This window comes from Oncorhynchus kisutch, linkage group LG29, assembly GCF_002021735.2.
Source record: "Oncorhynchus kisutch isolate 150728-3 linkage group LG29, Okis_V2, whole genome shotgun sequence".
Lineage (NCBI taxonomy): Eukaryota > Metazoa > Chordata > Actinopteri > Salmoniformes > Salmonidae > Oncorhynchus > Oncorhynchus kisutch.
In genome coordinates, this window is record NC_034202.2 from 33400840 (window position 1) to 33425608 (window position 24769).

Below are 24769 nucleotides of genomic sequence, written 5' to 3' on the forward strand. Positions count from 1 at the left end.
TTTTCAAACTCTTTCTTTCACTCTGTCAAGTTTGCTCTTAAGTACAGACAGATAAATGCATTTACATTGACAGTGAATGAAAAGCCATAGAGCACTATTACAATACAAGGGACACTGTTTCTATATACTACCACATTGGAGGATATTTATATCTGCAGTTACTATCCATTAATATCTTCATGTAAATTGCCAAATTACTGTAACTTCGGGTTTAAATGTCTTTTAAATGTATAGCCTACAGCGCACCAACATAAAAGTTGGTAAATTGGTTGAGTCAATAAAGGGCCCTATTCAATCCACATCACGGAAGTTCAGCTTTACAGCCTGAATTTAAAGGCAATGTTCCCGCTTTAGAGGTGACTGCATTCATGGTCAATTCTGCATATGTCGGCTCAATAGGAAATGACCTTTACATCTCTATCTGACAACTGTAACACTTCAGTGATACAGACTGAATAGAGCCCTCGGTCTCCTTGTCATTTAAACATACTTTATCAACATGTTCCATTAATGTGGATAGTTGGTAGAATTTGCATGAGGTCATCAACATGCACAGTCATTTCGTCTAATTTGAACCCAGATGTCAACCAAAAATCAACAATAGGGTTCAAATCAACAATGCAGTCACATATCAACCAAACTTGAATGTTTTTTCTGTAGCTGTGCAAGAGTTCACAGTCATCGAAAAAGTGGTTGACACATGAATGCTCCACTGAGAAATGGATGTTATTCTCCCTTCAACATATTCATGTTCAAATGATTTACATTACTTGAATGCTCCACTGTAGAATTATCCCTTACCTAAGACATAATTCACAGTTATCTGTTACTTAAATCATTATTTTGAGAAATTGATGTTTTTCTCGCTTCATCATGTTCTTTTTCACACAAACAAGTTTTTCTCAGCTTTGTCACACACACATAGTGTGGACTGAAGTATCAGTACCTCAATGTCTCCACATAGTGTGGACTGAAGTATCAGTACCTCAATGTCTCCACATAGTGTGGACTGAAGTATCAGTACCTCAATGTCTCCACATAGTGTGGACTGAAGTATCAGTACCTCAATGTCTCCACATAGTGGCAGAAACAACGGAAGCCTGAATCTGATTCACTTGAGTAAAAAAACAAGAATATTACAGAATACATTATTTACTCATACCTTACATTAGAATGGGCAGTGAAGAGTGTGTGTTTGCATGTGAGATCATGTGTGAGTATGTTTTGGTCTGTTTGTACCAGAGTGTTGGGCTTTCCTCTGTGACATCTTCAGTGTGGGAGCTGAGAGGCAAGAAGTCCAGACACAGATGTTATGTAGGTGGGCAGGGGAAGAAGCAGATGGGTGTTGGTGGTGGGTAGTACAGGGGGTAATGTTATGGGTGGTGTATTGTACAGGGGGTACTGTTGTGGGTGGTGTATAGTACAGGGGTAATGTTATGGCTGGTAAGTAGTACAGGGGGTAATGTTATGGGTGGTGGTGGGTAGTACAGGGGGTAATTTTTAATTTCAATTTTACTTTTTTTTTAAAAATTTTTTAATTTTTTTTAATCAATAACGGCCTAGGAACAGTGGGTTAACTGCCTGTTCAGGGGCAGAACGACATATTTGTACCTTGTCAGCTCGGAGATTCGTTTAATGTTATGGGTGGTGAGTAATGTTATATGTGGTGAGTAGTACAGGGGGTAATGTTATGGGTTGTGGGTAGTACAGGGGGTAATATTATGGGTTGTGGGTAGTACAGGGGGTAATATTATGGGTTGTGGGTAGTACAGGGGGTAATGGTATGGGTGATGGGTGGTACATGGGGGTAATGTTAACGGTCGTGCGTAGTACAGGAGGTAATATTATAGGTGTTATGTAGTACAGGGGTAAATGCTATGGGTAGTGAGTAGTACGGGGGTATAGTACAGGGGGTACTGTTATGGGTGGTGAGTAGTACGGGGGTATAGTACAGGGGGTACTGTTATGGGTGGTGAGTAGTACGGGGGTATAGTACAGGGGGTACTGTTATGGGTGGTGAGTAGTATGGGGGTAATGTTATGGGTAGTGAGTAGTACGGGGGTATAGTACAGGGGGTACTGTTATGGGTGGTAAGTAGTACGGGGGTATAGTACAGGGGGTACTGTTATGGGTGGTGAGTAGTACGGGGTAATGTTATGGGTGGTGAGGAGTATGGGGGTAATGTTATGGGTGGTGAGTAGTATGGGGGTAATGTTATGGGTGGTGAGTAGACTGGGGGGTATAGTACAGGGGGTAATGTTATGGGTGGTGAGTAGTACGGGGGTATAGTACAGGGGGGAATTTTATGGGTGGTGGGTAGTACAGGTGGTAATGTTATGGGTAATTGGTAGTACAGGGGTAATGTTATGGGTGGTGAGAAGTACAGGGTGTACCTTTTGGGGTGATGGGTAGTACAGGGGGTAATGTTATGTGTGGTGAGAAGTACAGGGGGTAATGTTATGGGTGGTGTATTGTACAGGGGGTAATGTTATGGGTGGAGGTTAGTACAGGGGTAATGTTTTTGTGGTGGGTAGTACAGGGGGTAATGTTATGGGTGTGGGTGTTGTGTAGTACAGGGGGTAATGCTGTCAAGGCACACCTGGGATTGGACAGGGATTTCATCACAGTGTGCCATGACATGGGCGGCAGGGTTCACAGAGCAGGCTCAGTCTGAGGTAGAGGAAGAGGATGAACGTACATTGTTATGTTTGTCCTGAACATGAATTAGCTTCCCAAGGGGGACTTAAAAGGTGATTATTAATCTTGTTGACACTTTACAATGACTCATTTGTATACATACATAATAATTACAAATCTATTATAAATTGTTATATCCTCACAACATATTCCAATGATATGCTTCATTGCCAACATATTATATTAACCTATGCCGACTTGAAATGGTTTCTAGGTATATTTATTCCTGTGGATAAAGATACAGTTGAAGTCAGAAGTTTACATACACTTAGGTTGGAGTCATTAAAACTCATTTTTCAACCACTCCACAATTTTCTTGTTAAAATAACAAACTATAGTTTTGGCAAGTTGGTTAGGACATCTACTTTGTGCATGACACAAGTATTTTTTCCAACAATTGTTTACAGACATATTATTTCACTTATAATTCACTGTATCACAATTCCAGTGGGTCAGAAGTTTACATACACTAAGTTGACTGTGCCTTTAAACAGCTTGGAAAATTCCAGAAAATTATGCCATGGCTTTAGAAGCTTCTGATAGGCTAATTGACATCATTTGAGTCAATTGGAGGTGTACCTGTGGATGTATTTCAAGGCCTACCTTCAAACTCAGTGCCTCTTTGCTTTACATTGGAAAATCATGGGAAAATCTAAAGAAATCAGCCAAGACCTCAGGACAAAAATGGTAGATCTCCACAAGTCTGGTTCATCCTTGGGAGCAATTTCCAAACACCTGAAGGTACCATGTTCATCTGTACAAACAATAATACGTGGAGTGTACAAACACTCCACAAATGTCTTGCTAACAAACTATAGTTTTGACAAGTCTGTTAGGACATCAACTTTGTGAATGACACAAGTAACTTTTTCCAACAATTGTTTACAGATTGAATTATAAATGAAATAATATATGTATCACAATTCCAGTGGGTCAGAAGTTTACATACACTAAGTTGACTGTGCCTTTAAACAGCTTGGAAAATTCCAGAAAATGATGTCATGGCTTTAGAAACTTCTGATAGGCTAATTGACATCATTTGAGTCAACTGGAGGTGTACCTGTGGATGTATTTCAAGGCCTACCTTCAAACCCAGTGCCTCTTTGCTTGACATCATGGGAAAATCAAAAGAAATCAGCCAAGACCTCAGGGGAAAAAAAGTCTGGTTCATCCTTGGGAACAATTTCCAAACGCCTGAAGGTACCACATTCATCTGTACAAGTATAAACACCATGGGACCACGCAGCCGTCATACCGCTCTGGAAGGAGACGCGTTCTGTCTTCTAGAGACGAACACACTTTGGTGCGAAAAGTGCAAATCAATCCCAGAGCAACAGCAAAGGACCTTGTGAAGATGCTGGAAGACACAGGAACAGATGTATCTATATCCACAGTAAAACAAGTCCTTAATCGACATAACCTGAAAGGTCGCTCAGCAAGGAAGGAGCCACTGCTCCAAAACCGCCATTAAAAAAAAGCCAAAGATCGTACTTTTTGGAGAAATGTCCTCTGGTCTGATGAAACAAAAATATAACTATTAGGCCATAATGACCATCATTATGTTTGAGGAAAAAGGGGGAGGCATGCAAGCCAAGGATCACCAACCAAACCGTGAAGCACGGGGGTGGCCTCATCATGTTGTGGGGGTGCTTTGCTGCAGGAGGGACTGGTGCACTTCACAAAATAGATGGCTGATGAGGTAGGAAAATGATGTGGATATATTGAAGCAACATCTCAAGACATCTGGAAGACCCATTTGTGAGGAAGTTAAAGCTCGCAAATGGGTCTTCCAAATGGACAATGACCCCAAGCATACTTCCAAAGTTGTGGCAAAATGGCTTAAGGACAACAAAGTCAAGGTATTGGAGTGGCCATCACAAAGCCCTGACCTCAATCCTATAGAAAATGTGTGGGCAGAACTGAAAAAGTGTGTGCGAGCAAGGAGGAACAACAAACCTGACTCAGTTACACCAGCTCTGTCATGAGGAATGGGCCAAAATTCACCCAACTTATTGTGGGAAGCTTGTGGAAGGCTATCCGAAATGTTTGACCCAAGTTAAACTTAAAGGGAATGCTACCAAATACTAATTCAGTGTATGTAAACTTCTGACCCACTGGGAATGTGATGAAAGAAATAAAAGCTGAAAGAAATCATTCTCTCTACTATTATTCATTTCACATTCTTAAAATAAAGTGGTGATCCTAACTGACCTAAGACAGGGCATTTTTACTAGGACTAAATGTCAGGAATGGTGAAACACCTTAGCCAAATACATTTTAACTCAGTTTATGTAAACTTCCGACTTCAACTGTATTTGTATATTTCTGTCCAGAGAGGAGGAAATTGAGCTGGATCAGGTAGAGTTATTTTCTCTCCACTCCCTCATGAATCCCTAGTCATCACCAGTCCATTAGGAGAAGGGCTCTGACATGACAGAGGAAATGCATGAATGAAAGAGGAAATGAATCATCGTTTTATTTAAATTCAAAAAAGTGCAGGACAGCGTGTGTGAGTGAGACACTGATTTTATATTTATTTACATTTAGCTTGTATATACAATTTTGAATATCATTAGAGAAAATCATGTAATCATATCATGACGGGAGACAAATGCGTCATCATTACCTGATAAAACTCTACAGAGGAACAATATGGAATGAAATGTTTGGTCGTGTTACACAATTTCTATAAAAATCATACTGTGCTTCTCCTAAACTCAACCTATGATGAAGATATGGTAGTGGTCCATGTAACCACTTCGCCCTACAATACAATTTAATTACTCACCGCCCTACAATTTAATTACATATCCAATAATCATATTTTATATTTCAAACAAAATAGTTTCCTTTATCTCAATCCACCTCTAAATAATAAAGTGTGGTTATCATCTACCAGCTTAAATGGCGTCTTTGGTCCACATATTAATAATTATTCTCAATGTGGTTACTAAGTAACAGCAGTATTGTTGCCATGGTCACACATAGATGAGACAAGCAGATATGGAGATGGAGACAAACAAGATACAAGTGCCTTGTGATTGATGAATGCAGATAGAAAGAGAGGGAAATAAATGCTGAGTTAAAGAACAACTCTACAACACCTCTGCCTGTGAAAATGTCTCTATGCACAAAATAGCAAAAATAGAAATTCAAGAGTTGGGAAAATCAAATTCTGTGTTGTATCAAAGTCCTGCACCATCAGTGAGAATATAGATGCTCCATATCTCAACACCGTTGTGGTTTCAACAGATGGCCACACCACCCACGATAAAAACATCCATTACCACAGGGAGCCCAGGATGTCAAACAGCAGTTCCCTCTCTGTCCCATGGGCCCGGACCAAACTGAAGCCAGTAACATTTCAATCTCTGACGTCATCTGATTTTAATAAAGTCATTTACAATTCAAGGAGAATCCAGTTGGTCTTAAGTGTAGTGATATGGTATTATGAAGGACTATCAACAGGATGTTGGAGTCAGGCATGTTGTACATCAGTTAAGTGAAAATGTGTGTGGCTGTAGTCTCATTTGTGGTTTTAGTTTACTTATAGGTAGAAAAAAGAATACAAAATATTATTATCTGAATGGAGTATACTGTTTAGTGTTAGAGTTAAGACATAGTAGGTATTTTAGTCTAATGTAACACCACATCTAAAATTACAAATGAACAAATGTAATCTTGACCCCTTGTATTTTCGCTGTAATTGGTGCAGACCGCCAACTCTGTCTAAGAAGAGAATCAGATAAAAAAATGGAGTGTATCATTACAATCAAAACAATCCACTGAAGTCCATGTTCTAAAAATAAACTGAACAACCAAGGCAATAATAGAGCAAGGAACATGTACAAGGCTGAATTCTCACCAGAGAGAGAAGGGAAGGGGAGTGTGTAGGCGTTTGCTTAGTTCACCTAGAGACAACACTTACTGCACGAGCTTTGGTTAACACACACTAACACACACACACATTCTCTCTCTCTCTCTCTATGACACGTTATAGAGAGAGAGCGAGGTATCATACAGCAGGCAGTCCTCAATGCTAATCCCCCCCTCCCATCGCCATTCACATTATATTCCTATCTACTGTATGGTTGCTCAGCACCCCACCATCAGCCTATATAAAGAACATCCTCGTTCATGTACTTTATAATCACGACGCAACTAGTCAACATAGTCAGCCACCCAAACCGCTCCTTGCTCACGGGGAGACAAATTACAATGGATTGACAATGCAAACTCAGCTATTAAACTACTCATATTCATTCTAACAATTCCGTTGTCAATTTACAGCGCCTGAATCAGGATGAAGTAGTGAGACAGAACAACTCCGCGACTTCTGCAATCTTCTCAAACTCCAAACAGACACCTGTTTCAGGCAGGCACGCAACAATGTATCGGTCCACAAAAGGAGCCTCAAAGGCTCGGAGGGATCAAATCAACGCAGAGATTCAGAACATCAAGGAACTGTTGCCCATTTCCGATTCGGACAAAGCTCGACTCTCCTACCTACACATCATGTCACTAGCCTGCATGTACACCCGAAAGTCTGTATTCTTCTCTCAAGGTAGGCGTTTACCTTTTTGTTATTTCAAATATGGTCACACAAAGTGTCTCTTGTGGTTTTAGTCACCAGGAGCACTGAAGTTTAACGTGCATGGTCGACAACCACTACATTCTATCAAGCACTGTAATGCAGAAGTTGATTTACTGATTTATTTGTTGGCTAATAGTTTTGATTTGTTATTTGTATGGACATTATGTACAAATCAGTCTTGCGCTGTCTAAAGTTCTGAACATGTTTGCCGCTGTCCATGGTACTAGTCTGTTGTAGCGAGTAAATGCGCGTGACTCCAATCTGTTGGATGCATAACACAAGTAATATTTAGGATGAACACGATCCCTGTTGAAAAAAATACAAATACTACAAATTATTTCATGCTTTTTGTTTCAGTGACGATATTTACAACTAATGTTAGACCTTTTATTTTCTTTGCCAAACAGACGCTCTTCAAGACGAGACCACGGACTTAATGTTGTTTAAGGAGCTGTCAGGGCTGATGCACGAATTGTCAGGTTTCATGATACTCCTAACAAGCGATGGAAAACTTCTGTATCTATCAGACAACGTCGCAGACCACCTCGGGCATTGCATGGTGAATAGTCCGAAGCTGAAAACATGTGGCTGTTGTTGTTACTTTGACAAATCATACACTGAAAGTATTGTGCATAGGCCTATGAAAGTCTCATTCAATGTCATGTAACCTGTTTTTCTCATTCAGGTGGACCTGGTTGCCCAGAGTGATAGTGTGTATGATATCATTGATCCTATGGACCACTTTGTCATAAGGAGCAACCTTGCAGGTCTACCGATGACCACTACTGACACAGGTATAAATCTCTCATCACTAATCTAATAATTGTTTTACTGGATCCATTAGAAATACCTTAGTAACCCAACTGCTGCATCCATCCTAGACTATGGTGACATCATCTATCAAAAGACAACCAAAGACCTTAGTTTACGAATGAAATGTCATTTATATAACTGTTCCTCAAATGTGTATATATATCTTATAATGACATCAATTTCAAACCTTTCTCCTTTTTCTCCTCCTCCAGACAAGTTATTTCGATGTCGATTCAATACTACAAAGTTCATCCGGCGACAGGGTGCGGAGAACAAGTTGATGCTAGTCAGAGCTCGCTGCCTCACCCCACCTTGCCCTGTCTCTGCATACTGGACCTCCAACCCAGTATGGGTGTGTTTCTGTACCCCCCTGAGGACAAAAACGCCTTACCTTACAATCGCCAAGAGTGCCCCCCTCACCCCACCCCCTGAGCAGTCCTTCCTACTGGCTTGTTTCCACTCTCAACACCACAGGGACATGAGGCTTTGGGATGCCCAGGACAGGTAAGAATGAGCCTGGTTCATTCTGAAGTACAACACTGTTTTGGTAGTGTATAGGCATGAGAACATGGGGTATGTTATCAACTCTATTGTCCCATTTTTCTCCAGTGTGAGTGTGTACCTGGGCTACGATGTGGAGTTTCTACGCTCTCGCTCCTGGTACAGCCTGGTCCATCCCAGGGATCTCTCCCATGCCTCTACACAGCACTGTCTCCTATGTGAGTACATCCACAATAACACAACTACTCAACAGCAGACACTTAACATTCAGTCCAACATAACACAACCAACAATACAAAGACATGAGGAAGACAGACCAGTGAGGAGAGCTGAATATGGGAATGTGTCTGTCTCTGTAGTGAGTGAAGGAGAGAGGAGGCAGGTGGACATGGTGGTGCAGGTGGAGGCAGCAGACCACTCATGGGTCTGGCTCTATATGGTCCTCCAGCTGAACATCGACGAAAACCCTATCAGCTGCCACAACTACATCATCAGGTACCACAGCTACGCTGCTATGAAACACCACTGTGTCATTTGTCTCTTACCTTTAACCATGACCTCTATACAGTATATGTGAGATATAAATAATTACTGTCTCTTTTCCTCTCTCTCTTTCTCTCTCTTAGCGAGTCAGAGGCATGTTCAATACGCCAGCAGAGCTCTTGTGAGGTGCCCATGCAGCCAGTTGGTTATGGTCTTCGGTCCAGCCTGTCGTCTCTGGGTGAAGACCACTTCCCCCAGACACATGGAGGACAACACCAGTGGGAACCAAAGACCAGCCTTCTCTCTGTTGGACCAACCACTTCTGCCTCACTGACTGACACTAAGTCTGATATTCTGACTCAAATAATTACCTCTCACCTAACCAATATGTCAGAAGCCCTCCCCTCCTCCCTCAGCAAACCCCTTGCCCCTCTTACTATGCCCCACCCTCAACAGATGGGGGAATGTGCATGCACTCCCCCGTATACCCCTCATCTTGCTAGTGGATGTTTTCCTTTTGTGGAGAAACTGCAACTCAATTTTGATCCTTTCAATGCAGCTGTGTCCTGCCCAATAGCCCATGAGGTTATTAACTCATCACATAGTGCACCAGCCTTCTCCCAGGTCCTCTCTTCCAAGCATCCTCAGGTACTCTCCCTGGCAGAGCCCCATGGAAAGCTGCCCCCCACCACCAATAGTTTTGGGGAAGATGAATGTTCCATCATGGGCCTGCCACAGATTAGTGGTCCCTTGTATGTGGATGTTCCCCACAGGCCCTTCCATGGCCCTCTGAATGAACTCCTCCTAACTCCAGAGGCTTCCCCCACACATCCTCCCTGCTCCTTCTTCTCCACGGAGAAAGAGCAGGAGCGAGAGCGGGAGGACATTTCTCTCTTGGCTAAATATATTAGCTCTTTAGCTGAGGGATTCTATTGTGACCCAATTCTCCCCAGAATAACCCCACCCACCTTCTCGTCTTCACCCAGTCTTCAGGCCACATCCCAGAATTCCTCTCCTTGCAGAGCTGAGTGTCTGCCCTGGAAGGGGCTAGACCCGCCCCTTAGCCGAGAGGATATCTCTCTGTATGAGGAGAGTATGGCTCTAAAGAGCCTAATTGAGGAGCTCTCAACTTTCCCTTTGTCCCCCTCTTCATGCTCCTCTCCTCCATCTTCCTCCTTTAAGTCCTCCCCTCCATGCTGGCCACTCACCCCAGTGAGCAGGTGTAACCCCAGCCTCTTCAAGGGTGAATCTTCAATTGGTGTAAACCACTTCTGTAGTGTCCAGTCAACGCAGTGTAACTTCATGGCAGTGGGTGGAGCTATGATGGCCGTCGAGGCAGGGATTAAGAGAGATGTGGAGGAGTCATCTGAGAGTGAGATGGATACGGACGTGTCGGTGGAGCCTCTATTGTCACTACCATCATCAGCCATCGCTCTCACAGCCTTTCAGGAATGTGCCCCTGCCTTTGTCCATCCGGCTCCCACCATCGGTTTGCCCCATGCCCAGTCCCTTCTGGCGGATCTGCATACCATGGAATCTGTGTTTGAGGCAGATGCCTCTTTCAACCCGTCTCGGCGTGACAACCTGAGTTGTATCAACTCCCACTCAACCATACATTCACAAAGCTTCCACCAAGGTGCGGGACATTTTTGTCATGCTAATATATTGATAAGAGAACAGGCCATTTTACCACTGGCACATAAAAAAAAATCATAGTTTCATCTGATATTTTTCATTTTACAGTATAAGATGCATCACTACTAAAATTTCAGTGTGATAATTTAGTTCAGCAACCAATATTTAACTCTTGTCCGTTGTTTTCTTTCATTTCAGATGGAACCCTGCGTGACCCTCTTCTAAAATAAGTCTGTGACTTACTTCGTTCAGTATGGCATATTGTCATATTTCAAGCTTTTCTTGTAAAAGCTGAATGTGCAACATCTATACAAAATATTCAAAACGGTGAAATGCATATTCGCTCCTATTCATATTTAAGATACTTACAATTCAATATTGTATAATACTGTTTTCTGATGATTCAGTTGTACATGCATTACTGTGAATACATATGATTGCTGAGTAACCTCATGATAGAGGTCATTTTAAAGTGCCATGTTTATATTCACTCATAGTGAGGAAGAAGGCTTCTTTGAGCACAAAATATAAAATGGTAAAAATGTAACAGACCACAGCAATTTTGTTTGGTTTTATTCTATAAAGATAGTGTTTTATACATTGGTCAACTTGGTCTTATTTTGTTGAATGGATGCATTTTGGTTTGAAAATCATAATGGGTTGTCTTTCAGCAGTTATCAATCGATAGACTTCTGTTTTAGTGTCAAAGTACACAATGTTGCATTGTCTACCACATAGTAAAGGTTTGATTTCTATATTTTAGAAATTAAATGATTATATTATACACAATAGTGTTTGTATAGAATAATGTGGAAATATATGTTCTGTTCACATACTGTGTTTGACTGATCTATTGACTATATATGACTCTAAAAGTGGAGTGAACAGTGTGTATTACCAGTGTACCAATAATACACTGTATGCTGTACATTCATATATTATATAACTCTGATTTCTGTATTAGATTTTTTTGAATGACATCCAGTACATTAGCTACTGTACTGAATGACTAATGGAGATTGTTCATGTGTTTTTGTCTTGTTGTCAATGTATTTTTCTCTTGTGGCGATGTATTTGGATACCAATCAAAAGCAACTCTATTAAAATATATTTTGAAGTGTTTGTCTTTAACTGATCATTTAGACACTGTCATTCTATCCATCTGCCTCTCCCTTATTCTCTCCATTGTGTGATGAGAGTCAGGGACAGTTCTGACGTACATTGTGACGCCTGTCACACAATCAGCAGCTCAGCCTGAGCCACAGGCCTGAATGTGCCTGCATTTGCGCACGCACACACAGACCTGACAGATGTACCCTTTAATATATCAACTAGAATTATGAGGTATGAAGATAAGACCCAGATGCAGACCACATCAAATAAACAATAGTTTAATATTCCAACAGGGGCAGGCAATAGACAGGTCAAGGCAGGCAGGGGTCTGTAAACCAGAGGTGGGGCAAAGGTACAGGTCGGCAGGCAGAGTGGTTAGGCAGGCGGGCTCAGGGTCAGGGGCAGGCAGAGTGGTTAGGCAGGCAGGCTCAGGGTCAGGGTCAGGGTCAGGCAGAGTGGTTAGGCAGGCGGGCTCAGGGTCAGGGGCAGGCAGAGTGGTTAGGCAGGCGGGCTCAGGGTCAGGGGCAGGCAGAGTGGTTAGGCAGGCGGGCTCAGGGTCAGGGGCAGGCAGAGTGGTTAGGCAGGCGGGCTCAGGGTCAGGGGCAGGCAGGCTCAGGGTCAGGGGCAGGCAGAGTGGTTAGGCAGGCGGGCTCAGGGTCAGGGGCAGGCAGAGTGGTTAGGCAGGTGGACTCAGGGTCAGGGGCAGGCAGAGTGGTTAGGCAGGCAGGCTCAGGGTCAGGCAGAGTGGTTAGGCAGGCGGGCTCAGGATCAGGGGCAGGCAGAGTGGTTAGGCAGGCAGGCTCAGGGTCAGGGCCAGGGGCAGGCAGAGTGGTCAGGCAGAGTGGTTAGGCAGGCAGGCTCAGGGTCAGTAGCAGGCAGAGTGGTTAGGCAGGCGGGGTCAGTGACAGGCAGAGTGGTTAGGCAGGCAGGCTCAGGGTCAGGGGCAGGCAGAGTGGTTAGGCAGGCGGGCTCAGGGTCAGGGGCAGGCAGAGTGGTCAGGCAGTCAGGGTCAGGGGCAGGCAGAGTGGTTAGGCAGGCAGGCTCAGGGTCAGGGGCAGGCAGAGTGGTTAGGCAGGCGGGCTCAGGGTCAGGGGCAGGCAGAGTGGTTAGGCAGGCAGGCTCAGGGTCAGGGGCAGGCAGAGTGGTTAGGCAGGTGGGCTCAGGGTCAGGGGCAGGCAGGCTCAGGGGCAGGGGCAGGCAGAGTGGTTAGGCAGGGTCAGGGGCAGGCAGAGTGGTTAGGCAGGCGGGCTCAGGGTCAGGGGCAGGCAGAGTGGTTAGGCAGGCAGGCTCAGGGTCAGGGGCAGGCAGAATGGTTAGGCAGGCAGGCTCAGGGTCAGGGGCAGGCAGAGTGGTTAGGCAGGCGGGCTCAGGGTCAGGGGCAGGCAGAGTGGTTAGGCAGGCAGGCTCTGGGTCAGGGGCAGGCAGAGTGGTTAGGCAGGCGGGCTCAGGGTCAGGGGCAGGCAGAGTGGTTAGGCAGGCAGGCTCAGGGTCAGGCTCAGGGTCAGGGGCAGGCAGAGTGGTCAGGCAGGCAGGCTCAGGGTCAGGGGCAGGCAGAGTGGTTAGGCAGGCGGACTCAGGGTCAGGGGCAGGCAGAGTGGTTAGGCAGGCAGGCTCAGGGTCAGGCTCAGGGTCAGGGGCAGGCAGAGTGGTCAGGCAGGCAGGCTCAGGTTCAGGCTCAGGGTCAGGGGCAGGCAGAGTGGTTAGGCAGGCGGGCTCGGAGTCAGGGGCAGGCAGAGTGGTTAGGCAGGCAGGCTCAGGGTCAGGGGCAGGCAGAGTGGTTAGACAGGCAGGCTCAGGGTCAGGGGCAGGCAGAGTGGTTAGGCAGGCAGGCTCAGGGTCAGGGTCAGGCAGAGTGGTTAGGCAGGCAGGCTCTGGGTCAGGGGCAGGCAGAGTGGTTAGGCAGGCGGGCTCAGGGTCAGGGGCAGGCAGAGTGGTTAGGCAGGCAGGCTCAGGGTCAGGCTCAGGGTCAGGGGCAGGCAGAGTGGTCAGGCAGGCAGGCTCAGGGTCAGGGGCAGGCAGAGTGGTTAGGCAGGCGGACTCAGGGTGAGGGGCAGGCAGAGTGGTTAGGCAGGCAGGCTCAGGGTCAGGCTCAGGGTCAGGGGCAGGCAGAGTGGTCAGGCAGGCAGGCTCAGGTTCAGGCTCAGGGTCAGGGGCAGGCAGAGTGGTCAGGCAGGCAGGCTCAGGTTCAGGCTCAGGGTCAGGGGCAGGCAGAGTGGTTAGGCAGGCGGGCTCGGAGTCAGGGGCAGGCAGAGTGGTTAGGCAGGCAGGCTCAGGGTCAGGGGCAGGCAGAGTGGTTAGACAGGCAGGCTCAGGGTCAGGGGCAGGCAGAGTGGTTAGGCAGGCAGGCTCAGGGTCAGGGGCAGGCAGAGTGGTTAGGCAGGCAGGCTCTGGGTCAGGGGCAGGCAGAGTGGTTAGGCAGGCGGGCTCAGGGTCAGGGGCAGGCAGAGTGGTCAGGCAGGCAGGCTCAGGGTCAGGGGCAGGCAGAGTGGTTAGGCAGGCGGACTCAGGGTCAGGGGCAGGCAGAGTGGTTAGGCAGGCAGGCTCAGGGTCAGGCTCAGGGTCAGGGGCAGGCAGAGTGGTCAGGCAGGCAGGCTCAGGTTCAGGCTCAGGGTCAGGGGCAGGCAGAGTGGTTAGGCAGGCGGGCTCGGAGTCAGGGGCAGGCAGAGTGGTTAGGCAGGCAGGCTCAGGGTCAGGGGCAGGCAGAGTGGTTAGACAGGCAGGCTCAGGGTCAGGGGCAGGCAGAGTGGTTAGGCAGGCAGGCTCAGGGTCAGGGGCAGGCAGAGTGGTTAGGCAGGCGGGCTCGGAGTCAGGACAGGCAAGAATCTAGACCAGGAGGGAGAGAAAAGAGAGACTGGAAAAAGCAGGCGCTGAGACACAAACCGCTGGTTGATTTAAACAAAAAGGATGAACTGGCAACAGACAAACCGAGAACACAGGTTGAAATACACAGGGGATAATGGGGAAGATGGCCGACACCTGGAGGGGGCTGGAGACAATCACAAAGACGGGTGAAACAGATCAGTGTGTGACAAGAATGATATTACAGTTTTTTACAATTGTTTTGGTGCTATTTTCACAAGTATGTGGTGATCCAAGCTGGTAACACCTGTAACGCAACAAGTCTTATATTAAAACTATTGTGCATTCATTTTGTTTGGAGACACCTTTCAACATGCAACCATTGATCCACAATATAAGTTTACTCTGAAATACCTTTAGAACATTTATTTAAATCACCAAAAGACAACATCATTTTAATCACTCTTATCCAGATAAATTAGGGTGAAGTGACTTGCTCAAGGGAATATCAGATTTTTCCACTAGACAGCTTGGGGATTTGAACCAGCAATCTTTTGCTTACTGGCCCAACGCTCTTAACTGCTAGGCTACCTACCTCCCATTCATTGTGTGCTATCTAATTGTTTTAACAACCATTTAATCCAATAGAAAAAAATACATGTTTCAAAATTGCCCTTAGAATGTAGTATGATACAGTACTGTAAATTACAGTAGATTACACCTTTTTCACATTATGCAATACACTTGCATTACCCTCTTTCCCATGAGTGATCAAAAGGTGTGATCATTCAAGATTACAATCATTGATGCAAAAAGTAAATGTTTCCGCCTGGTACGGCAACGGCAACTCCACCGCACGCAACCGCAGAGCTCTCTAGAGGGTGGTGTGGTCTGCCCAACGCATCACCGGGGGCACACTGCCTGCCCTCCAGGACACCTACAGCCCACGATGTCACAGGAAGGCCAAAAAGATCATCAAGGAAATCCAACACCCGAGCCACGGCCTGTTCCCCCTGCTATCATCCAGAAGGCGAGGTCAGTACAGGTGCATCAAAGCTGGGACCGAGAGACTGAAAAGCAGCTTCTATCTCAAGGCCATCAGACTGTTAAATAGCCAACACTAGCACATTAGAAGCTGCTGCCCTATATACATAGACTTGAAATTACTGGCCACTTTAATAATGTTTACATATTTTGCATTACTCATCTCATATGTATATACTGTATTCTATTCTACTGTATCTTAGTCTATGCCGCTGACATTGCTTGTCCAAATACTTATATGTTCTTAATTCCATTCCTTTACTTTAGATTGTGTGTATTGTTAGATATTACTTATATATTACCGCACTGTTGGAGCTAGAACACAAGCATTTCACTACACCCGCAATAACATCTGCTGAAGAAATATGTGACAAATAACACTTTATTCAGACACCTTGACATTTCCACATTTTGTTACATTACAGTGTTATTCTAAAATTGATTAAATTAATGCTTGTGTTTCTAGCTCCAACAGTGCAGTAATATCTAAGAAGTAATATCTAACAATACATACAATCTAAAGGAATGGAATTAAGAACTAGTAAATATTTCGATGAGCAATTTCAGAGCGGCATAGACTAAGATAGAGTAGAATAGAATACAGTGTGCAAGGCGGTATTACAGTGCCTTGTGAAAGTATTCGGCCCCCTTGAACTTTGCGACCTTTTGCCACATTTCAGGCTTCAAACATAAAGATATAAAACTGTATTTTTTTGTGAAGAATCAACAACAAGTGGGACACAATCATGAGGTGGAACGACATTTATTGGATATTTCAAACTTTTTAACAAATCAAAAACTGAAAAATTGGGCGTGCAAAATTATTCAGCCCCTTTACTTTCAGTGCAGCAAACTCTCTCCAGAGGTTCAGTGAGGATCTCTGAATGATCCAATGTTGACCTAAATGACTAATGATGATAAATACAATCCACCTGTGTGTAATCAAGTCTCCGTATAAATGCACCTGCACTGTGATAGTCTCAGAGGTCCGTTAAAAGCGCAGAGAGCATCATGAAGAACAAGGAACACACCAGGCAGGTCCGAGATACTGTTGTGAAGAAGTTTAAAGCTGGATTTGGATACAAAAAGATTTCCCAAGCTTTAAACATCCCAAGGAGCACTGTGCAAGCGATAATATTGAAATGGAAGGAGTATCAGACCACTGCAAATCTACCAAGACCTGGCCGTCCCTCTAAACTTTCAGCTCATACAAGGAGAAGACTGATCAGAGATGCAGCCAAGAGGCTCATGATCACTCTGGATGAACTGCAGAGATCTACAGCTGAGGTGGGAGACTCTGTCCATAGGACAACAATCAGTCGTATATTGCACAAATCTGGCCTTTATGGAAGAGTGGCAAGAAGAAAGCCATTTCTTAAAGATATCCATAAAAAGTGTCGTTTAAAGTTTGCCACAAGCCACCTGGGAGACACACCAAACATGTGGAAGAAGGTGCTCTGGTCAGATGAAACCAAAATGGAACTTTTTGGCAACAATGCAAAACGTTATGTTTGGCGTAAAAGCAACACAGCTCATCACCCTGAATAGACTATCCCCACTGTCAAACATGGTGGTGGCAGCATCATGGTTTGGGCCTGCTTTTCTTCAGCAGGGACAGGGAAGATGGTTAAAATTGATGGGAAGATGGATGGAGCCAAATACAGGACCATTCTGGAAGAAAACCTGATGGAGTCTGCAAAAACCTGAGACTGGGACGGAGATTTGTCTTCCAACAAGACAATGATCCAAAACATAAAGCAAAATCTACAATGGAATGGTTCAAAAATAAACATATCCAGGTGTTAGAATGGCCAAGTCAAAGTCCAGACCTGAATCCAATCGAGAATCTGTGGAAAGAACTGAAAACTGCTGTTCACAAATGCTCTCCATCCAACCTCACTGAGCTCGAGCTGTTTTGCAAGGAGGAATGGGAAAAAATGTCAGTCTCTCGATGTGCAAAACTGATAGAGACATACCCCAAGCGACTTACAGCTGTAATCGCAGCAAAAGGTGGCGCTACAAAGTATTAACTTAAGGGGGCTGAATAATTTTGCACGCCCAATTTTTCAGTTTTTGATTTGTTAAAAAAGTTTGAAATATCCAATAAATGTCGTTCCACTTCATGATTTTGTCCCACTTATTGTTGATTCTTCACAAAAAAATACAGTTTTATATCTTTATGTTTGAAGCCTGAAATGTGGCAAAAGGTCGCAAAGTTCAAGGGGGCCGAATACTTTCGCAAGGCACTGTACATGTGTCACTCACTGTCAGTCACCTTGATTACTCAATTTTCTCTCAACCTGTGCATCTACGTTGTAAACTTTCATTAATAGGCTAGATTGTAGCAACCTCATGATGGGTATAGGGAAAATTTGAGTATCATGTGTAGTAGCCTAAATCTATCGATGTTACATTGAGCTGGCTGAATGGAATTTGAATGACAGCCATCCAATATGCTGTGATAGAAATAAAGTCATGCTCAAACAAACAAAAATCGTCCCCACATCTTAGATGGCACCGACCGCCACGTTTGTGTGTGTGTGTGTGTGTGTGGTTCTGTGTAGAGCAGATGAAGTAGCGAGGGGATGCAAAGCTAGGATGGAGAGAACAGGGATAGATGAGTATGGTGACAATTACTAATAAGGAGATGGTTTCCATGAATGAGGTACGGCTGAATGAACAAGAGAACACAGATGTGTAAAAAAGGGAAGATTAAAGGAAAACTAAATTGTGGGCGGAGAGGTTGAGAGAGAACAAGTGAGATGGCGGAAGGGGGAAAAAACATCTCAAGTCCTCCTTGCATGTCTTCCTACCCTTTTATCACTGTCCTCATTTAGGTCCAGTCTATTTTCGTCCCTCTTGAATTTTCACAAGGACGCAAGGGCAGGACGGATAGAATGAGAGAGCGCTAGAAATAGCAGCCTCTTTCATAGAACTCAACAGTGCTACAAGATCCAGTGGGTGTAAAAGGACAGAAGCATGGTTGATACTTGTGTTGAGCTTGAAATGAGAAAATGGACACCTGCCTCCTGGGCTGCAACACTTCCTGTGCCCCTTTTTGTTTTGTTGGGGTTTATGTTTTAAATAGCATGGTTTTTAAAGTAGGACTGAACTGAAGGAAAATGATACCAAGAACTGAAATTATGTGTATTGACGATTTGACTTGAATGTGTTGAATGGTTTAACCGAAAACCATGCCTTATAAATAAATGTTTTGAAACTGGTCCTTTGTGTTGGTCTTTACTTCAGTCTGCCTGCCCAACCCAGATCTAAAATAACCTGTCACATTCCACTTCGTGACAGTATTGTTAACAAATGACAAGAAAATAATTTAAAACGTTTTGAAAAGCAGATGCTTAGGTTGAATATGTATCCAACTTGAAAGTGTTTTGGTGCAGTGAACAAGTGACTGTGAATTTGTTTCTTGTACTCAGTCATTTGAAAATGTGATTAAAGTTCTGAAACACGAACTAGGTGTTTTTGCTTAGAATTGTGAAAAAATACCACCTACTTATGAAAATTGCACCAGTAGCTAGGTTTTCATCCAACTGGCAACAGATTTTCATGTGAATATTCTAGAACCCACATAAAGAATGCATGCGCTGTTTCCAGCAATTGGACTTGAGTAAAAACTCGATATTTGATGACGTAGTGCATTGACTTCTTACTTTTGCGCTCAAGTTGTCATGTACTGAATAAAATGTTTATGTTCAACGTGTTTTCATCGCATTTTCAACTCTACCCATAGTTTTGTCACAAAAACGGTTGCGTTATATAGCAAATGTGCCTACTAATGTCTTTTGACACCTGTGCTGTAGCCAACAGCTACAGACTGTGAACACCATATCATTGAGTGACTCCAAATGTATCTCAATATGATGGTTGTTGCAAGGTTGGGTTATTATATAACTATTTGCGCATAAAGGCGTTTCCACCACCTTCCTGCATAATTAATTTTACCAACACAAAAGATCTCACCATGTCGAACGAACATATTATCTGTCAGCATTTATAAAATTACACCGAAATTTCCTCTTTCCATCACAGCTGCTATGATTTTTATTTTATACTGTACGAGTTTACTTGCATGGAAACGTGGTTAGTGATTGAAAAAAAAACTGGAAACACTTTCGTGGATCTCAACTGATATTATTTTTCTAACAATTATAAACATCGAACTGTTTGTTTACCAAATAGGAAAAACAAACTAGTGAGAAGCACCGAGGTAAAAACAGTTTCAAGTTTGATATTCGACGGATATTCGCGCTCTCAGACCACTTAAGCAACAGATTCCAAATAAGTGTCATTATGTTGAAAAATTGCGCAGAACATTGCACAAGTATTATTTTCACGATTTGGACATTAATTTGTTTTCCGAAGCTAATAAACATGTGGCAATGTAAGCAGTATTTTGTATTTCTAGTTCAATTAGTTAGGGAGAGTAAACAAAGTACAAACTTTTTTTACATTCGAATTTCAATAGCTCATTGATCATGTGACCTACTTAACTCAAACAAGGTCCAGAACGTCCACTGACTACCCTTCTATATTGCACACCCTTTAGTTTGTCCATTTTCATCACAAGATTTTACATGAATTTTTCAACATTTAGAATTTCAATAACTCCTTGGTCATGTGACTTCAAACAAGGTTCAGAATGTCCACTCAGTGGGCCGACACATTGCACACCCTTTAGTTTGTCCATTTTCATTTCACATGATTTGACATGAACATTTCAAAATGTAAAATTTCAATAGAAATGGCTGAGGATATACAAAATATGTCTGGTATGTAATGACATTTAATTCAAATGAAATGTAAATTCTTTATTTTTATGTTGTTGTGTCAGACAGCAATATGTTCAGTTCATGCATATGATTTCAGAGTTCAACAAAGCCAACAACTGCTTCATGTGTGCCACTGATAAAGAACCTGGATGTGGCCCAAAGACTGACTGGGTTAGTAACTTTATTTAACATGTTTATAATCTTTTGACAACAGTGATGGCATGTAAAACAATTTATGATATAACACAAATGGATGGCTAATTCGTCATACTACATTGATATTATTTATAACGTGTTACGCTTTGTTTTGTTTTAGATTGAATGTTTCCATGCCAACGGTGGTTCCATGTGCTGTGCCTAGGAATGAAGACAAAAGAGTTCAACAGAGTAATGAACACACACTGGAAGTGCAGTCAGTGTTGTTGAAAATGTCTGCTATACCCCATCCACACTGAAGAGGCTCTGACATGTACATCAACCAGGGATAATGTATGCTATACCCCATCCACACTGAAGAGGCTCTGATATGTACATCAACCAGGGATAATGTCTGCTATACCCCATCCACCCTGAAGAGGCTCTGACATGTACATCAACCAGGGATAATGTATGCTATACCCCATCCACACTGAAGAGGCTCTGATATGTACATCAACCAGGGATAATGTCTGCTATACCCCATCCACCCTGAAGAGGCTCTGACATGTACATCAACCAGGGTTAATGTCTGCTATACCCCATCCACACTGAAGAGGCTCTGAAATGTACATCAACCAGGGTTAATGTATGCTATACCCCATCCACACTGAAGAGGCTTTGAAATGTACATCAACCAGGGTTAATGTCTGCTATACCCCATCCACACTGAAGAGGCTCTGACATGTACATCAACCAGGGATAAAGAGACAGTTAACACTGTGAAATGTTCCATACTTATTTCATGTCATGCTATTAATTGTCCAAAGCAGGGATGGAGAGTGAGCTGGTGAGGTAGGCTGCAGTGGGTTTGCTGGTCAATACATATACTGAACATTTAACCACAGCAATGGTGGCCAGTATATCAATGAATAAAAATGGAATATTGACAAATGAAACAGAAATTGTCTGACATGTTGGAAAATATTAAAGGTCTACAATTTCTGTTTCATTTGTCAATATTCCATTTTTATTCATTGATATTCATTGCAGCCTACCTCACCAGCTCACTCTCCATCCCTGCTTTGGACAATTAATAGCATGACTCTCGTACTTTGCCCTTTTCATTTATGGTTGATATTAACGACGAAAGGAGATATGTCTCTCTCCTATTGTGTACCGCTGTTACATACTGTGGAAAAATAAAAAACATGGAAAATAAGAACTTAGAACTGCCAATTATTATAGATAAATATTAAAGAAAAGGGTAAACACAACACTGGACTGAACCCCCTAATTGTCAAACTAATATGAATGTACAACAATATAGAAGAGACATAACTAGAGGTTATGCAATATGTGTTCACTGCACGCTTCTTAAGTGTGTAAATGACAACACCAAAGAGCTATTGAAATGTAAAACTATGAAAAATGTACGTTAAACCGCGTGATTTTACAGCACTCAAACAAGTGTGCAATATAGAAGGATACATTCTGCACCATGTTTGAAGTCAGAAGGTCACATGACCAAGGAGCTATTGAAATTCTAAATGTTGAAAAATGAATGTAAAATCTTGTGAGATGAAAATGGACAAACTAAAGGGTGTGCAATATAGAAGGGTAGTCAGTGTACATTCTCAACCTTGTTTGAAGTCATTAGGTCACGTGACCAAGGAGCTGTTGAAAGGTTACATTTTGAAAAATGAATGTAAAAACGTGTGAGATGAACATGGACAAACTAAAGGGTGTGCAATATAGAAGGGTCATCAGTGGACATTCTGAACCTTGTTTGAGTCCAGTAGGTCATAGCTATTGAAATTCAAAAATGTAAATAAACAATATCAAATAGTGCGAGATGTAAATCGACAAAAAATACATGTGTGCAATGTGTATCTATGCCACCGGGTTAGCTAGAACCAGTTTTGAAAGTTTTAGGAGTAATGGTTAAATAGCTATTGGAATTTGACATTTTTTATTTGTCACTATATTGTCGGTCCCTAACTGCTGTTGGTGGACGTAAGGAAAACTACAGGCGAATATCCGTCGAATATCTAGTCTGAAACTGCCTTTACCTCGGTGTGAGACCCACGATCTGTCATCTTTCATTGAACATATTTTCTAGACTCATAACCTGTCGGTAAAATACCACCTGATTGGGAAAGCCACTTGATTTGAAGTCCCTAGAGAAAATGAAATAATGTAGCCTACTGTCATGAGTTATCAATATTTCATGGACAATTTGACTATAATCAATTTGGGATGGATTTTAAACAGAATTGGCCTCAACTCTAATTTGACACTGCTTTGGCTTACCTCTCCAGCTCCAGTCCACCCCTGTCTATTTCAAGGGTTATAACATAAGGACTTATTTAGAAAATGGGCTTATTTAGAAAATGATCAACATCAGATCCACAAGCACTTCTAATTCGTGGTCAGCATAATGTGCATTGTGTTTTGTGGTTATTTTCGTGTACCCGACCAGTAGGTGGCAGTAGTGCTCTTACAAAAATCTGCAACAGAAGCTGTCGCACTCAATGCGGAAGAATATATCAAATATTTCCGGAGGTCAAACGGGTGAGAGTGGTTATGATTTTTGTGTGACATTTCTTATTTTCCATATTAAAAGTTGTTATATACTTTGAAAAAACACGTGGGTGGTTTATCCTTGGACAGGAACTGAAAAGCAGCAGGTACGATTTGAAAATACTATAGAACACGGTTTTAGACTAGACTAGAGTTAATGGTAGGGTTAGCTGCAAGGTTACCAGTGTGACACAGACAGGTTCCCCCTAAATCCTGTCTTTGACTCTTTTGCAGGGATGGCTTTATTGGGGAGTCTGAGACCAGCGTTGACATCATTTCTGCAAGGTAATGTCATCGTGCATTCGTATTACACACACACCCCAAAAAAATTTGCACACATGACTGTAAAGTTTCTTTGGGTAAAAGTGTCTGCTAAATGTCACATAATACAGTAGTATAATCATATTACAGAGGGTTGACCGTAAAAGTCATTATCCATGCACTTGACTTCAGACCTGCAGGGGTGGGTTATCTTACCTTGTTAGGGCCAGTGTGCTTGAAGCCATGAACTCCGTTGATTACACTAAAAATAAGTATTTATTGTAGAGCAGATGATGATTAAATGTTAAGGTGAATGAAGTATGGTACTGCATTAGCTGGAGTGAAAGCCTGCTCCCTCACTGCACCTTTTGTGAAGATGATTGCCCATCCCTACTTCAGAATACCCTCAGCATCTTATTGAGGCCCATTTATCAGACCGTGGGGATCCCTCATCCCTGGGGCAATTTTTTTAATCAACAAAAGTTGATTATAGAAAATCTGTAGCCAACACCAGTTATGTTTACAGTTTTTACTCTCGACATTATAAATTGGAGTAGATCTCTTTTGCACTCTTTGTACCCTAATACAGTGTCTCAGTCTGTCTCCCAATGGTCTGGACCTGTCCTCTCCAGAACTATGGCTACGCTGAATCAGATGCATCGCCGTGGAAAGCCATCGCCCCCTCCCCCGAGCGTCAGCGCCATGTTCGGCCGCCCCCAGCTGAAGGCAGTAATCCTGAAGACAATGATCCGGAAACCCAAGAAGCCAAACTCGGCCAACCGTAAATGTGCCAGAGTCCGCCTCAGTAACGGCAAGGAGGCAGTGGTGTTCATTCCTGGGGAGGGACACAACCTCCAGGAGCACAACGTAGTGCTGGTGCAGGGGGGCAGGACACAGGACCTGCCAGGAGTCAAGCTGACTGTGGTCAGGGGAAAATATGACTGTGCCCATGTTGTGAAGAAGAAAAATAACTAATAGGGACATGGGAGAGGGCGGTGGGGTGCGAATGTGTTTTTTGTTGTGTTTGCATAATACATGCGTAAGTTTAAACATGAGTTGGATCCAATGATTTATCTTTATCTTATCTTGTGATTTATCCCATGTATCAGTAATTCCCTTTTTGTTTTGTGGACTTCAGCAACCGGTCCTCTGTTTCCAGAGATGAGCAGTCAGCTCTGCCCGATTCAAATTAGTTAGGAAATACGATATTATTTTCAGATCTTGATATTGCTGCATTTTATATTGTTTCATTAAAATTAAATTAATATTTGCAATGTTAGTGTATTTTATGTTCTGTATTTGTCAATTTATTTTGACATTTGAG

At 43.2% G+C, this 24769-nt stretch overlaps 2 protein-coding genes across 2 annotated transcripts; both read left to right on the plus strand.

Annotated features, from left to right (window-relative positions):
• The first annotated feature begins 3321 nt into the window (after positions 1-3321).
• Positions 3322-11845, plus strand: LOC109873891 (neuronal PAS domain-containing protein 4B-like). The gene is made up of 9 exons (XM_020465598.2): positions 3322-3438; positions 6988-7261; positions 7699-7850; positions 7977-8085; positions 8317-8608; positions 8714-8823; positions 8965-9100; positions 9232-10724; positions 10922-11845. Exons 1-9 carry the CDS (start codon positions 3340-3342, stop codon positions 10951-10953), a joined length of 2697 nt encoding a protein of 898 aa, XP_020321187.2. The 5' UTR covers positions 3322-3339; the 3' UTR covers positions 10954-11845.
• Positions 11846-23139: 11294 nt separating this feature from the next.
• Positions 23140-24719, plus strand: LOC109874013 (28S ribosomal protein S12, mitochondrial-like). Its single transcript, XM_020465750.2, has 3 exons — positions 23140-23291; positions 23419-23469; positions 24035-24719. The coding sequence occupies exons 2-3, from the start codon at positions 23421-23423 to the stop codon at positions 24418-24420; spliced, it is 435 nt and encodes a 144-aa protein (XP_020321339.1). The 5' UTR covers positions 23140-23291; positions 23419-23420; the 3' UTR covers positions 24421-24719.
• Positions 24720-24769: the final 50 nt, after the last annotated feature.